This window comes from Phycomyces blakesleeanus (assembly GCF_001638985.1).
Source record: "Phycomyces blakesleeanus NRRL 1555(-) unplaced genomic scaffold PHYBLscaffold_30, whole genome shotgun sequence".
Taxonomy (NCBI): Eukaryota; Fungi; Mucoromycota; class Mucoromycetes; order Mucorales; family Phycomycetaceae; genus Phycomyces; species Phycomyces blakesleeanus.
Genome location: NW_017265187.1, coordinates 22,472 through 35,519, shown reverse-complemented (window position 1 = coordinate 35,519; position 13,048 = coordinate 22,472). Strand labels below are relative to the sequence as shown.

General features: G+C 32.6%; 4 protein-coding genes and 1 non-coding gene across 5 annotated transcripts; 3 read left to right on the top strand and 2 right to left on the bottom strand.

Annotated features, from left to right (window-relative positions):
• Nucleotides 1-297: 297 nt before the first annotated feature.
• PHYBLDRAFT_63754 (hypothetical protein) lies at nucleotides 298-1,244 on the bottom strand (the record flags this gene model as incomplete). Its single annotated transcript, XM_018441173.1, has 2 exons — nucleotides 298-646; nucleotides 715-1,244. The coding sequence occupies 2 exons, from the start codon at nucleotides 1,242-1,244 to the stop codon at nucleotides 298-300; spliced, it is 879 nt and encodes a 292-aa protein (XP_018285291.1).
• A 206-nt stretch (nucleotides 1,245-1,450) lies between these two features.
• PHYBLDRAFT_63755 (C2H2-type zinc finger transcription factor) lies at nucleotides 1,451-3,478 on the bottom strand (the record flags this gene model as incomplete). The annotated part of the gene is made up of 6 exons (XM_018441174.1): nucleotides 1,451-1,811; nucleotides 1,958-2,030; nucleotides 2,083-2,312; nucleotides 2,370-2,850; nucleotides 2,930-3,181; nucleotides 3,247-3,478. The coding sequence occupies 6 exons, from the start codon at nucleotides 3,476-3,478 to the stop codon at nucleotides 1,451-1,453; spliced, it is 1,629 nt and encodes a 542-aa protein (XP_018285290.1).
• A 517-nt stretch (nucleotides 3,479-3,995) lies between these two features.
• On the top strand, nucleotides 3,996-5,025 carry PHYBLDRAFT_63756 (hypothetical protein; the record flags this gene model as incomplete). The annotated part of the gene is made up of 4 exons (XM_018441175.1): nucleotides 3,996-4,167; nucleotides 4,244-4,740; nucleotides 4,804-4,892; nucleotides 4,968-5,025. The coding sequence occupies 4 exons, from the start codon at nucleotides 3,996-3,998 to the stop codon at nucleotides 5,023-5,025; spliced, it is 816 nt and encodes a 271-aa protein (XP_018285289.1).
• Nucleotides 5,026-6,979: 1,954 nt separating this feature from the next.
• PHYBLDRAFT_t253 lies at nucleotides 6,980-7,051 on the top strand. The gene has a single exon. It is a non-coding gene; the product is annotated as a tRNA-Cys (tRNA).
• Nucleotides 7,052-11,049: 3,998 nt separating this feature from the next.
• On the top strand, nucleotides 11,050-11,571 carry PHYBLDRAFT_63758 (hypothetical protein; the record flags this gene model as incomplete). Its single annotated transcript, XM_018441176.1, has 3 exons — nucleotides 11,050-11,157; nucleotides 11,225-11,437; nucleotides 11,503-11,571. The coding sequence occupies 3 exons, from the start codon at nucleotides 11,050-11,052 to the stop codon at nucleotides 11,569-11,571; spliced, it is 390 nt and encodes a 129-aa protein (XP_018285288.1).
• Between the last annotated feature and the right edge of the window lie 1,477 nt (nucleotides 11,572-13,048).

The following is a 13,048-nucleotide window of genomic DNA, read 5'->3' as shown; positions in this document are numbered from 1 at the left end:
TTTTTTAAAAAGATACACCTCTCTTCTTGTTCACTTAATAATTTTATTTTAATTTAAATTGCGTAACGGCATGTAGAACATGTAGAGAATGAAAAAAAATATAAGATATATAGAGAATAAAAAAAAGGTAGGGCATATAGAGAAATAAAAAAATAGAAAACATAGAGTATATAAGAAATAAAAAAAACATAAGGTATATAGAAAATAAAAATAATAATATAGAATACATGGGAGATATAGAAAGCATAAAAATATAGGGTATATAGAGCATATAAAAAATAAAAAATAAAAAAAAAGTTATAAAATAGAAAGGTTGCCCTTTGTAATGCGCATATTATTGTTGAAAACATAATAAGATGAAATTATATAGAACTGATTTCCATTTGGTGGGTATTGTATAAGGCCAACTTGATGACAAATATCATTGACACTTATTACTGCATATGTAGGTTGTGTTTGGCGACCTGTTGAGCTGTTTTGTGACTGCTGTTTGACGATTGGTACAGATGAGTCGTGGGCAGCCGCATCATGTTCCTTCATTACTTCAACAAAAGCAAGGAAATGAAGAGAGCCAAGTGAATACTCATGCTGGAAAAAGAATATCACCACACCAACGAGCCAGCTGTAAACAATTATATTACGGTTGCTAAAGTAAAGAAATAAATATAATGTAAGTAACTTTTGATTTTATATTGAAAAATGATATATACTTACTTTCTGTAAAGACAGGTAAACATCACGTAATGATTACCACGGCTTCTTTCATTTCTTCTTTGTTGATATATGCAAGATGAATACATGGTCGAATTCATCCATAAACGACCAGCAACAACAATCGTAAAATCACCAATGTTGGAAATCATCAAACCTGAAGTTCGTTGATAGTATCTAGTTAAGGCATCCTTCACACTAGGGCTGCTTACACCTTCCACCAAATCATCATTCAAATGAGCAAATCGATGAAATGGCTCCCACAACTGCGCACCACTAAAATCATTAGGAAGATCCATATAACTTTCTCTACCATACGGCTTGGGCTGAATAAGATCAATTTCGTTCTGGATACTGATGGCCGTGTTGATATAGTTATGCAATGTAAATCGCTCCACAAGAAAACTGGCATTACAGCAGCCCTTGCACTTAGACTTGATTAGCTTGGAAAAGACACCAATTACTCTCTCTATTGATCGAGTGGAGTAGCATCGAAGTGGACCTAGTTGCTTGACAATGAATGGTATATGCATAAGATAGTGCTGTACTGGTCTGAAGACACTATGATATATAGTCTTGTTCTAGACTTGTTGCGATAGATAGTGGTGCCAGTGTTTAAAATGTCTATTGTTATTGTTATTATTATTTTTAAAAAAAAGGTTGTGATTAGTTTTATATATAGTGTTAGAGGCATTATGACTTACACATCCATCTCATCCAGCAACTCCGAAGTCAACGTCTATTGCAATGCCAGTGCACAACCTTTGACAAGTGACAACACCGCAGTTTTCACAGCTCTATTTGATAAGAATGGTATAACAAGAGTGGGAACAATGTACAGAAGAAAGTCAAGCCAATCTACTGCACGAGTGCCGTCAATCTTGGAGAAGACATTATCAAAACTGCCTTGGAATGATACTGGTATATATGGTCTTGAACTTGTGATAAAGTTGCCAATTGTCACAAGACTAGTTCTTGGTATGAAAAATGGGTATTCTGTGGTGGAAAGCGTATCATCCGGATGGGTATAAAAATTTTTGTCCCCTTGGTAAGGGACACAGTGATCAAGTCGTAAATGTGCTTTCTGATTCCTCTTGCAACTAAATGAAGTTCATTCAGTGCGAAGAAGGAAGATCCAGAGAAGGTTGACAGTTCACTAAAGATGCTTGGCTGGTATATATTTTTTATCTATTATAAGCAATTATTTAGTACAAGAAAAAATCTAATTAAACTGTTATATACTTACAGGATTGCCGGTTTTGAAGTCTTCCAAAGGTTGCAAAGGAGCAGAACTATCTTCAAAGTACATTCTGTGTCATCTGTTGTCTGGGGCTTTTCCCTTTGTTTTGCAGATTCGGCAACCAAACAAACTGGCATGTGAGCCAATGTGCGCCATGTCAGCCACAGCTGGGATGTCACCAGAAGCAAGCAACAAGTGGATCTTGGCACGGCAAATCTCAACTCCATTGCTCTTGATCACCAAGCTATGCATCTCAAGATCTTTTATTTCACTGATGATTGGCATCAGGAAAGAGTCCAAGTGGGTAGACTTCTTGGGACCAGACAAGATTGTCAGATACAAGAGGTATTCATTTGTGTATCTAAGCTTTTTATTAGTAACTTTTTTTTTGAAATTAATATATTAATTAATTTATTACCTTATTGATGGGTCAAGGTTGAATACAACAGCATGAACGATGGTGTACGAACTCTTGCCCTTTTTTTGGTTAACAAAACCATTGGTATATAGCCCAATGGCAATATCATCAGGATTTGAGAACAAGCCTTGCTGCACCAACTGCTTGTAATTTTCACCATCAAAAATATCGGTGAGCTGACTAGCTACAGATTCCCGGTTAGCCCTGTAATGAAGAAGTTCTCTTGTGGCTGAATCAGCCAGAATTTGAGAAAACATACCACCGACTGACATGAGCTTCATACTGGCAGCTGGTGTTTGACTTTGCTCAGTATCAGTCTTGTATCGCGGTTTGCCACAGTCAACACAAGATTCCTGATTGTCATTAATGCCATACAATTGGCAACCATTAGGACAGACATCATACTCATGGCCCTTGACACTTGACTTGGACTTAAGCAAAGCATTGACAGTTTTGCCGTGGCTGATCTTAGCCCCAGGTTCTAAAAAAAAAGGAACGAAATCACTACGTGTTAGAAATTTGGAATTAAAGTATAAGGTAACATAAATATTCTATTTTACCCAACATAATTTCATTGTGATCTCGAATGATTGTATTAACAAATCGGACAATGTCTCTGTAAGCTGCCCTGGAAATTCTGTGCTGAAGCATCAATTGAGAGAGATGAATACTTATCAACTCGGCTTTTGTAAAGGTATTGCTACCAATTCTGCTGCTATTGTAAATGTGAGCTTCACCCTCACTGTCCTCAAAACTACAGCCGCACTTATATGAAATGGCCTTGTTGATCTCTATTGCATTCATGGAATAATCTACAATGCATTATCAGATAAGTATTCAAATAAATTAATGATATTATTACATTGATTATTATTACCTGAATCACTAACGAATTCATTGTTATCAATGATATTGTTTCCATCATGTTGCATTTCAACATCATGCAGAATAAACTGATCTGTGACAGCTACTGTTGTACAATCGCCTCTGTGGACTCTCTTATGATTTTGAAGCTGCTGGTAATTGTAAAACGACAGGGCACACTGAGCACATTGATATCTTTGTGTAGATAATCTATCTCTCTGCTGATTGGTGTTAGAGGAAGACATATTGATTGTTTTGGTAAGTATTTAATATATGATATTAAAGTGTAAAGAGGTTTTTGATGATATTCTTGTAATGTAAAAGAGAGGTTTATATACTTTTCTTTTGAGACAAAATGTTTTTTTTTAAAACAAATTCTTGTAATAATGATACAACAATAAAGACAATAATGACAATATTAGTTAAAACACATCTTGATTAATAATGACAACAAGTATGATATAAGTATATCTATAATAGTATTTACTTTAAAAGATCAATGCTTAACAATTAATTAACTTTATAGTATTTAAACATCGTGTTACTATTATATAGTCCATCTATACTGATGTTATTATTTTAATTGGTAAAATATTCTGGCACCAAAAATTAAAAAAATAATATTGTAGCAACTATATGTTTATGGTTAAGTTGATTTATATTTTTTTCAGAAAGTTAAACAAGTAAGCATTATGAAATATATATATTATGGGAAGTACAACTTTTATTAACTTTATCTTTCTTAAAAACAATAATTCAAAAATGTCTGATATCAACACCACACTCATAAACTCTGTCAGAAAAATTGAAATTGATATTGCTGAAATAAAGCAAATGGTACGCATACTTCAAGATCAGTTTAGCAAACAATTTGCCCCAACTGTAAGCGCAGAAGACCTTAGTACAATGCAACAAAGCATCATTGAACAAAGTGGTAAGACATATTTACTATATTCTAGTACATTCGCTTGCCTTATTAATATTATGGTATACAATTTTCTCTTTGGTAGCTCTTGAATGTGTTGCTGAGTCTGTGAAAAGGTCTCAATTCACCGAGTATCCTGACCAGCTTGACAAGCAAGTAATTAGCACAGGTGGCAATTTCAAAGGGAAAAACGAAGCCCAGAAATACAATTTGTTGTTGCAGTTGCTTCATGAACAAGACTGGAAAGCATGCTGCAAAGAAATTCCGGGAGGACAACCTTTGCCTCAACTAGTACTTCTTTTGGACAGCAATTTGACAATGAAGCGACTACAGCTTAAGACTTTGAGTCGTAGCATCAAGCATGACCTGCTTGACAAGGTCTTTCCTGCTTTCAGTAAAGAATGGAAAAGTATCCTGGCAAAGCACTGGAAGTACTACATGATGCAATTGGAGAGACTGGCAAAGGATAGCAGCTTTGCTATTTACAAATGCAAGAGCATGTGGTATGTAAAAAGCCTTCTCTGGGGAAGCTTCAAAAGTGACAACCAGAAGCAAAAAAAAAGAATGGTAGAGAAGAACAACGTAAGTTTATTAATCAAAATGTTTCATTCATATATTTTAATTAACATTTAAAAAAATATGTAGGCACAGCAAGATGCAAATGATTCTTCATTATCTTCTGATAATATGTCAGAAATGAATGGTGACAAGTTGCCTATTATGGTGGATGTGCTGTGAGTTGCCATGGTTTCTGCTGGTTTGATGCTGTCAATACGAATCTAATATAAACCTTTTACTTTTTTATAAAGGTCTCCTCTGGCAGAAATAAGTGTTAAGCCAGCACACAAGAGAAGCCGAAGATCATAGGAGGTTTTGATTGGTTCAAAATATTTTCTAGTGTATTTTTAATTCAGTTTTTATATTTTTTTTCTTCTTCTCTCTTCCTTTCTCTTGTTTTTTTTTACTTCCTTTCTTTTTAAATAAAGATGTGTAACCCTTTTTTATATGATTGATATCTATATAGTCATCAGCATTTAAAACTAATGTACAATATCTGCAGCATTGCTACAATTAATTTTTGAATGAAACACAATAGATTCTTTTTTTAAAGAACATAAAAAAAACTAATAATACTCTTGTGCTGCTATGTTATACTTGATAATTATTATATTCTATGTAAGTACTTTGATAGAATATACATCTCGTGTTTATAAAACAGTGCTCATTCAATTCTCAACTAGATTCAACTTGACTTTATATTGTATGGTTCAAATTTTTTTTTGGGTTTTATTTGGTAATAATTTTGAGTGATACTCACTGCTTTTTTCACTTGTCTTGTAGACACTCTAACACTCTTTAATAACATAAGAAGCTTACATATTAATATTATTTTCTAATATATATATATTTATAGCAAAAAATTATTATTTGAAGCTATCAAGCATATTACATAAAGGTAAGCACTACATTAGTATGCCTATTTATTTATTTTTTCTCTAACATTGATATATTTACAGAAACCAGTAAGAATTAAAGAAGGTCATCTAGTCTATATCGCAGTACTCAAAACACATGAAATGCATTTGGGATAAAAGGTTTTTACTACATACCTCTGCAGTAGCCAAATAATATCATATCTTTTTTGCAAGTTCCAATAGACAGGTTTTTAGTAGTACTGCTATCATATAATAAAACATAAATTGAAGCAAAATTTTATTCTATTCAATTCATTCTAATTCATTTCAATTCAATTCAATTTAATTCAATTCAATAAATGGTTCATTTAATATGGCAAAGATAAAACAAGGGAGTATACTGGTATTGGATACAGTGGAGCAAAAAAAAACAAAAAAAAAAACAAATGAACCTTGGTCTTTTAAAAAAAATGACAACTATGCCTCTAATCGCGCTATACAGAGTCAAATCTGACATTTTTTATTATGTAAAAAATGGCAGTTATGCCACTAAAGTAGTAACATGTTACTACTTTTTTAGTCATAGTAGCAACTGGTTAGAAATATAATATATATTATATATATAGTTATATTCTTGTGATTTTGCTCAGAACAATCCAACAAAAAGGAATTTAGACAATAAACGGGACTTTAAATGGATGGAAACAGATATATGGACAACAGACAAACAGACAATGGACAAGCAGACAGGCAGACAAAGGGTGAGACAGTACTTGTAGATCCTAACAGTGTGCAACTTAGTATTTCCCGCAGGACAATAGCTCAAGCTCAGTGACAATGTTCAAAAGAAATATAGAGAAAAACTGAATGAATTTTATTGGGATAAAAACATCTCTCTTATATACTAATTGACAACTGTATACAAGGTGACAATCTAGATACATTTTATGCTAAATGATAATTATTTACAAGAGTGTACAGGTCTTCAGGCATAATCACAAAAGGAAATAATCAAAAATAATTAAAAATAAAAATAATCAAACTACTAAAAAAATGAACTCTCGGGAAGCATACTAAAGAAGTAATATCAAGAAGTGTAAAGAAACAAGTGCAATGCAAAGGGAAGCAAGCTAAAAAGGAAATAAAAATCAAGGAAAAAATAGAAAAAAAGAGGAAAAGCATTTAAAGTCCAGCAGGAATTTAAATGTCGATAGCAAGAAAAAAGGAAAAAGAGGGAGAGAGAAAATAAATCCAAGAAATCGGATTTTGTTATGTCCAGAGATGGAGTCACGACCTTGCACTGTCCATAACTTAATAGTCTGTCCATAAGTTGACGTCCCATCAAACAAATATGTGTTTTTTGTTAATGTTAAAAAATTTTACAACTCTTTTGGCATATCAGCTATGGACTTATAGCTCAGCGGTAGAGCGTGGGATTGCAGATCCTAAGGTCCCGTGTTCAAATCACGGTGGGTCCTTTTTGTGTTGATTCGTCAAATTGTCGGACATTATTTTGATGAATCCGAGAAATCGGGATAATTGACCGCAGCAGTTCTGTATGTCAAAGATACCTCATAGATAACGAATCGCAGTAATGTCTTGTAAAGATTAACCACAGTAACATCTTCTGAGCATCAACCGCAGTAAAAGGACTTCTTTTGTAATTAAATAGAGTATAATAGTTTACTGCAGATAATGCGCAGTATTAGTTTAGAAAACTATATAAGACAATTCAATTCCTATCAATAAAAAGCACCTTTTATCCTCTCTTCGATTTTACATATACTTTCCGATCCCCAGTGGGTTTGACCTTTTGACTTTGCTATAGTAAAAGGAAGACCATCCCAGATCAGGAACGACAATAGTTAACCGCAGTACTTCTTTATGCGCAGTAATATCTTCCTGTGCATTAACCGCAGTATAATTGTTGTGAATGAGTATTGATTACTGCGGAATCTGAGAGTAAGACTGAAGGATAAAATAATATCCTCAGCTATTCCAGTCAAATGGATCTCCCTTTATGATATTATCTAATACACAGATCATCATACACATAATTGATTATTTATTATTATCACCATGACATGGGATATACAAATACATATACATTATATATATGACATCATTATATTTCATCTACATATTTCTTTTATTATACAAATACTTAATTGAGAGACTACAACTACAACTATCTAATATTATGAATCATTACCCGAGTATCTGGGTCGGAATACTAAAATATTACCAATAGCATAAATGCTCTTCTTTACCAAAACTCTTGGACTGATCTGACTGGAGAAGTATCATATCAATTGGTCTTTCCGGATCTTTCCAGAAGAACAATACTCCTGGAAGATGACTCATCGTGATAAAGATTACTTAAGCACACACTGAATTACAAATTAGAAAAACATATAAATATCAGTAGATAGTTCCGTGTAGAAAGACAATCGAATTTTATCATTCTTTACTTTTCTTTTGAAATAAACAACCTACACAAGTTCTCACGAATTCTTTCGTCTATATTATATTTTGCTTTATTTTCTCCCCACAACAATAATGACTATTTCTTTAATTAAATATAAATAATAACTACTGCAGATAATGCGTAGTATTAGTTTAGAAAACTATATAAGACAATTCAATTCATATCAATAAAAAGTATCTTTTATTCTCTCTTTGATTTTACGTATACTCCTTGATCCCCAGTGGGTTTGACCTTTTGACTTTGTTATAGTAAAAGGAAGACCAACCCAGATCGGGAATGACAAAATGACAGATATTATTTTTGTCAAGTCTCAATCTGGTATTTCTTTTCTGGCATTTGTAATCAGTAACAGTAATTCCCCAACCAGAAAAAAAGTCACAATGTTTTTTTGCTCATTTTATATGGACATACTTTTATTATGCGCATACCCCTTAAAATCTCTTCTTCAATATGTAATTCTTTCTCTAATCTTGAAATGTTGACCTTTGATAGTACAACCAATTATGATCATCGTATTATTCCAGATTAAATAGAATCTGTTAGCTCTTTCAACCTTTTGTCCAAGAATGAATTTACAGCATGGCTTAATAATATAGCAAAGAAGCATGTCAATTGGGTTTATCACTGTTTTTATAAACACCCAAAAAATCTTATCTTTGTTGGACAACGTCTCAAAAAACTACTTAAAATAAAAACAGTTACTTATCTACAGACCCATACAATAAATGAAAGAAAAAAGTTTAAACTCAACTAAATAGAACATCTTTAATGTAAAGTTGTTGTGCTTTTTTTAAAAACTCTTCTCATTCAAATCTCACAATGTCTCAGCAAATCAATAAAAGTATTCCTAAGAAATGAAAAGAGCTTTCAGACTATGAAAAAGGACTTATTATTGGTGGTGCTCTCCATAATATTTCATTGACTGCCATTTCGGAGAAGACAGGCGTACCCATGACAACTGTACATAGCACAGTTCAAAGATGGAAACAGAATGGCACGCCATTAACAGAAAAACGCCAAGGACGTCCATCAATTTTGGGTGAGAGAGATTTACACCAGCTTAAAAACAAAATGAAGAAAGATCATAATGTCACACTTGGAGAACTCACAAACGCCATGAGACTCATGATTGGCAAGTACATTTGCAAGAATACCATCTGCAAAGCTATTCGTAAGATCGGAATGTCTTCTTGCCATCCTGTGTTTAAGCCAAAGCTATCCAGAGCACATAAAAAGAAACAATTGTTGTTTGCTAAACGTTGCAAAGAAACCAATCAAAGATGGGATTGTATGATTTGGAGCGATGAGTCTCGCTTTATAGTTTTCCCAAAGGATGGAAACCTTAGAATTTGGTGCTTTCCTCTGGAGAAGTTCAAGTCTGATTGTATCATGCCTAGAGTACAGTTTGGAGGTGGTTTGGTGATGGTTTGGGGCTGTGTGTGGGCAGGAGGAGTAGTCCCACTAAAAACAATTATTAACAGCCTTGACCAATTTGGCTATATAAATCTTTTGGAAAGAAAGTTGCTCCTATTTTATGGTCGCCTAAGTGAAAGACATGACGGGGAGTTTATTTACCAAGAAGACAATGCCCCTTGTCATAAGTCAAAACTTGTTGAGAACTGGAAAAAGATCCATAATGTACCAATAATGGAATGGCCGCCGAATAGCCCAGATCTCAGTCCTATTGAGAACCTATGGCCTCATTTGGGTCGGATGGTAAGGGCAAGAGTACCAGCTCCAAGAACTATTAAGGAGCTAGACAAGGTTATCCATGAAGAATGGAAGAAAATACCGGTTGCAGTATGCAAGGCCTACTGCATGTCTATGCCAACTCGTATAGCCCGTATGAAGAAAGCCCGTAGTGATGTTACTAAATATTAAACTTTCAATAAAAATTATTTTTCTTAATATTTAAAGGTTATATATTCTTATTCCAATGATTTTGAAAGTGGTTTCTTAAGTAAAAGTAGACAAACAATGAGGAGAGAGTTAAGGATGTTATTTTTTCACTTTGGCGGAAGCTAAAATTTTCTTTCATTTAATTGATGAGACTGTATATGATCACGCTGGAAAACCACAAAAAAAACAGTCTTCTTCCAAGCCTGCCCAAAAATGTGCCAGAGTAACCAAGTCTATTAAGATTGATTGTCCTGCCAGCATTTATAAGCATGTGTTAACTGATGGTGCAATTCTTGTAAAGTATAACTGACAACATCCTGAACATGATCCTTTCAAGATTGAAGAGATCAGTGCTTCTAGATTACTTGATAAACTGAAGCAATGGGTCAAAGAGCTTGTTAACCAAAATATAGATTGGAAATCCATTAAAAACATGTTAAGAATAAGTGAAGACAGACTTCTTGAAGTAAATATTTCATAAAATTTTTTAAGTGTTTTCTTTCTCTGATTTCTAATTACATAGCTTGAACAAGCTGGTGATAGATCTTCTTTCCCTTCTTCTCTTTTGATTGACTATCAGTATGTCAGAAATATAATTAATGATCGAATGATAAAACTCTTGAGAAAAAATGTAGATCATTGTGAAAGTGTCAGACTATAGGTACAAGAGCTGAGGGAAAGTGGGAATAGCACACTCTTTCAAGCTCATGAAGATGATAGACCCTTCCTTGTTTCTTGGGTTTCCAATTAGCAGAAAGAAGTAAATAATCATATCATTTATATTATATTATATTATATTATATTATATTATATTATATATTGTTATTGATTCTGATTCTTATTCAATTAGTATCTTCAAAACTCTGAACAATAGTGTATTGACTCTACTCATAAGACAAGCAAGTCATTCAAAACTGTTCCAGATGAAGATCCCAAAGATTGTTATCTCTATACAATTGTTGTTTGCAGTCCTGTTACAAATGAGGGATTACCAGTCTGTTTTTTATAACAAATCATAAAATGTCTTCTACTGTGGCATAATGATTAATATGGTTAAGCAACAACTTTGTTTTAAATGTTAAGAGAATAATGATTGACTGCAGTTCTGCCGAGATTAGAGCAATTGGCAAGGTTTTTAGAAATGAAGTTGATCTTATATTACGTCATTGGCATATTAAAAGAGCATGGGAAGTAAACGTAAAAAAGCATATAAATGAAATATATTTTTAATTACTGATATATATCTTATAATATCTCTATATAGATTAAAGTAGTTAACTCTACTCAAGATTCTAATATTGCATGTAATATTATTCAAGCTGCTTTAAACAACATGATGTATGCTTCTACCTCTGTTGCTTTCAATAATTTGTATAATTCATTTCTTGAGAAATGCAAAGATTATGAAACGTTTATTGCTTATTTTGAAAAAATGGGGATCCCAAAAAAACAGCTTTGGAGTAAAGCATGGAGACAAGTATGTATGCTATTAATTATCTTGGATTAATTTCTTACTGACAGTATGAATGTTCTAAACAATAGCTGGTCACGTTTCACATGAACAACTTCATAGAATCATATCACAACCAGTTAAAGACATTTTATTTTTGATGTGCGAGATCTCTCTATATTGATAGACTTATTTATCCTCTTGCAAAAGTCTTGACCCTTGATTACAGACAAGATAACATTAGAACAATGTTTGGGTTCCAAGCCATAAGTCTTTCATAGCAAAAAGAAAAGACACAAAGAAAAGTACTTTTGGGTGAATAAAAATTAGCAGATTCAATGGTAGAGCAACAAAGCAAGTTCTTATATACATGCAGATGTTTTACTACTGATCTTATCTTTTATAATATTAAGTACAAAAATAGTTTTTTACAAAACTGCATCTGCCCTGACACTGCCAAACTTTGCAAACACATCTTCCTTGTCAACTGAGTGCTACAAGTGTCTTATTCTCTCTGTCAGAATCTCTCTTCTGCTTCTTCTACTAATACTTCTTTTGCCAAAAATACTACAGTAGTTGACTTTTCTCTTCTCTCTGATGAGATATCAGCTGATATTGACAAGCATATTCAACTGTATGCTATTGAGCTCAAGAAAAAATGGCAGAGTATAAAGATAGTCCAAGAGATTTGGAAGAATTCTTAATGCCATTGAAGTCTGCATACAACAAACTTAAAGAACATGGCACTCCCTCTCAGTTCCGTCCTTGTAGACAAATATAGTTTTTTTTTCAATCTTTTTTATTATCTTTTATTTTCATATTTTCATATTTCTATATCTTATATTTTATTTTATTTAAAAAATTGACTTTACAAAAAAACTTTAAAATCAAACTGGTTTTTCAGCTGTGACCTCTTTTTCTCATTGGGGAACTAACAGTATTCCACTTGTAGCTAAGTCGCAGAATCAATACCACCAGAGATTGTCAAGTTTATGAATAGTTTTTGGATAGGAAATAAAAGATGCTTTTTATTAAATAGATTCCTTGACTATTTATACAAATTGATACTTGATTTCTGGCTAAAAGAATAGCTACATTAATATGTCTTAGATGCTAGCACTGTAGAAAATGGCAGGATTTATACCTCTAACTTTGTATCAAGTTATGTACTCATAACTTCTGCTATTTAAAAATCAGTCTTTAAAATACCAACCTTGTAACGAGTTACAAACTCATAACTTTTATAGCCAATAGCATGCCTTTTTTAGCCTATTAGTTTTACTTTTTTGTCAGATACGATTTATAAGATTTACAATTAAGTCAAATATAATTTACAGAATTTTAGATTAATGGATTTTTTCTATTTGATCCTGGTTTATAAAAATAAGTTTACAGTTTTTTAAAAAAAGTTGGCAGTTTATAAAAAAGAGTTTACATTTTTTTAGAATCAGTTTGCTGTCACACAGAAAACTAATTTGCATTCTATTCTATCAAATTTGCATATTTTTTTAAATTTACGTTTTTAATTTGTGCTTTTAATTTTTACTTTAGCTTCAATTTGCAAAGCTTGTTTGCACAAAATATAAATGTAAATTTCGATAAAAAAAACTCAAATTGCATATTATTTTTTATTTTCTG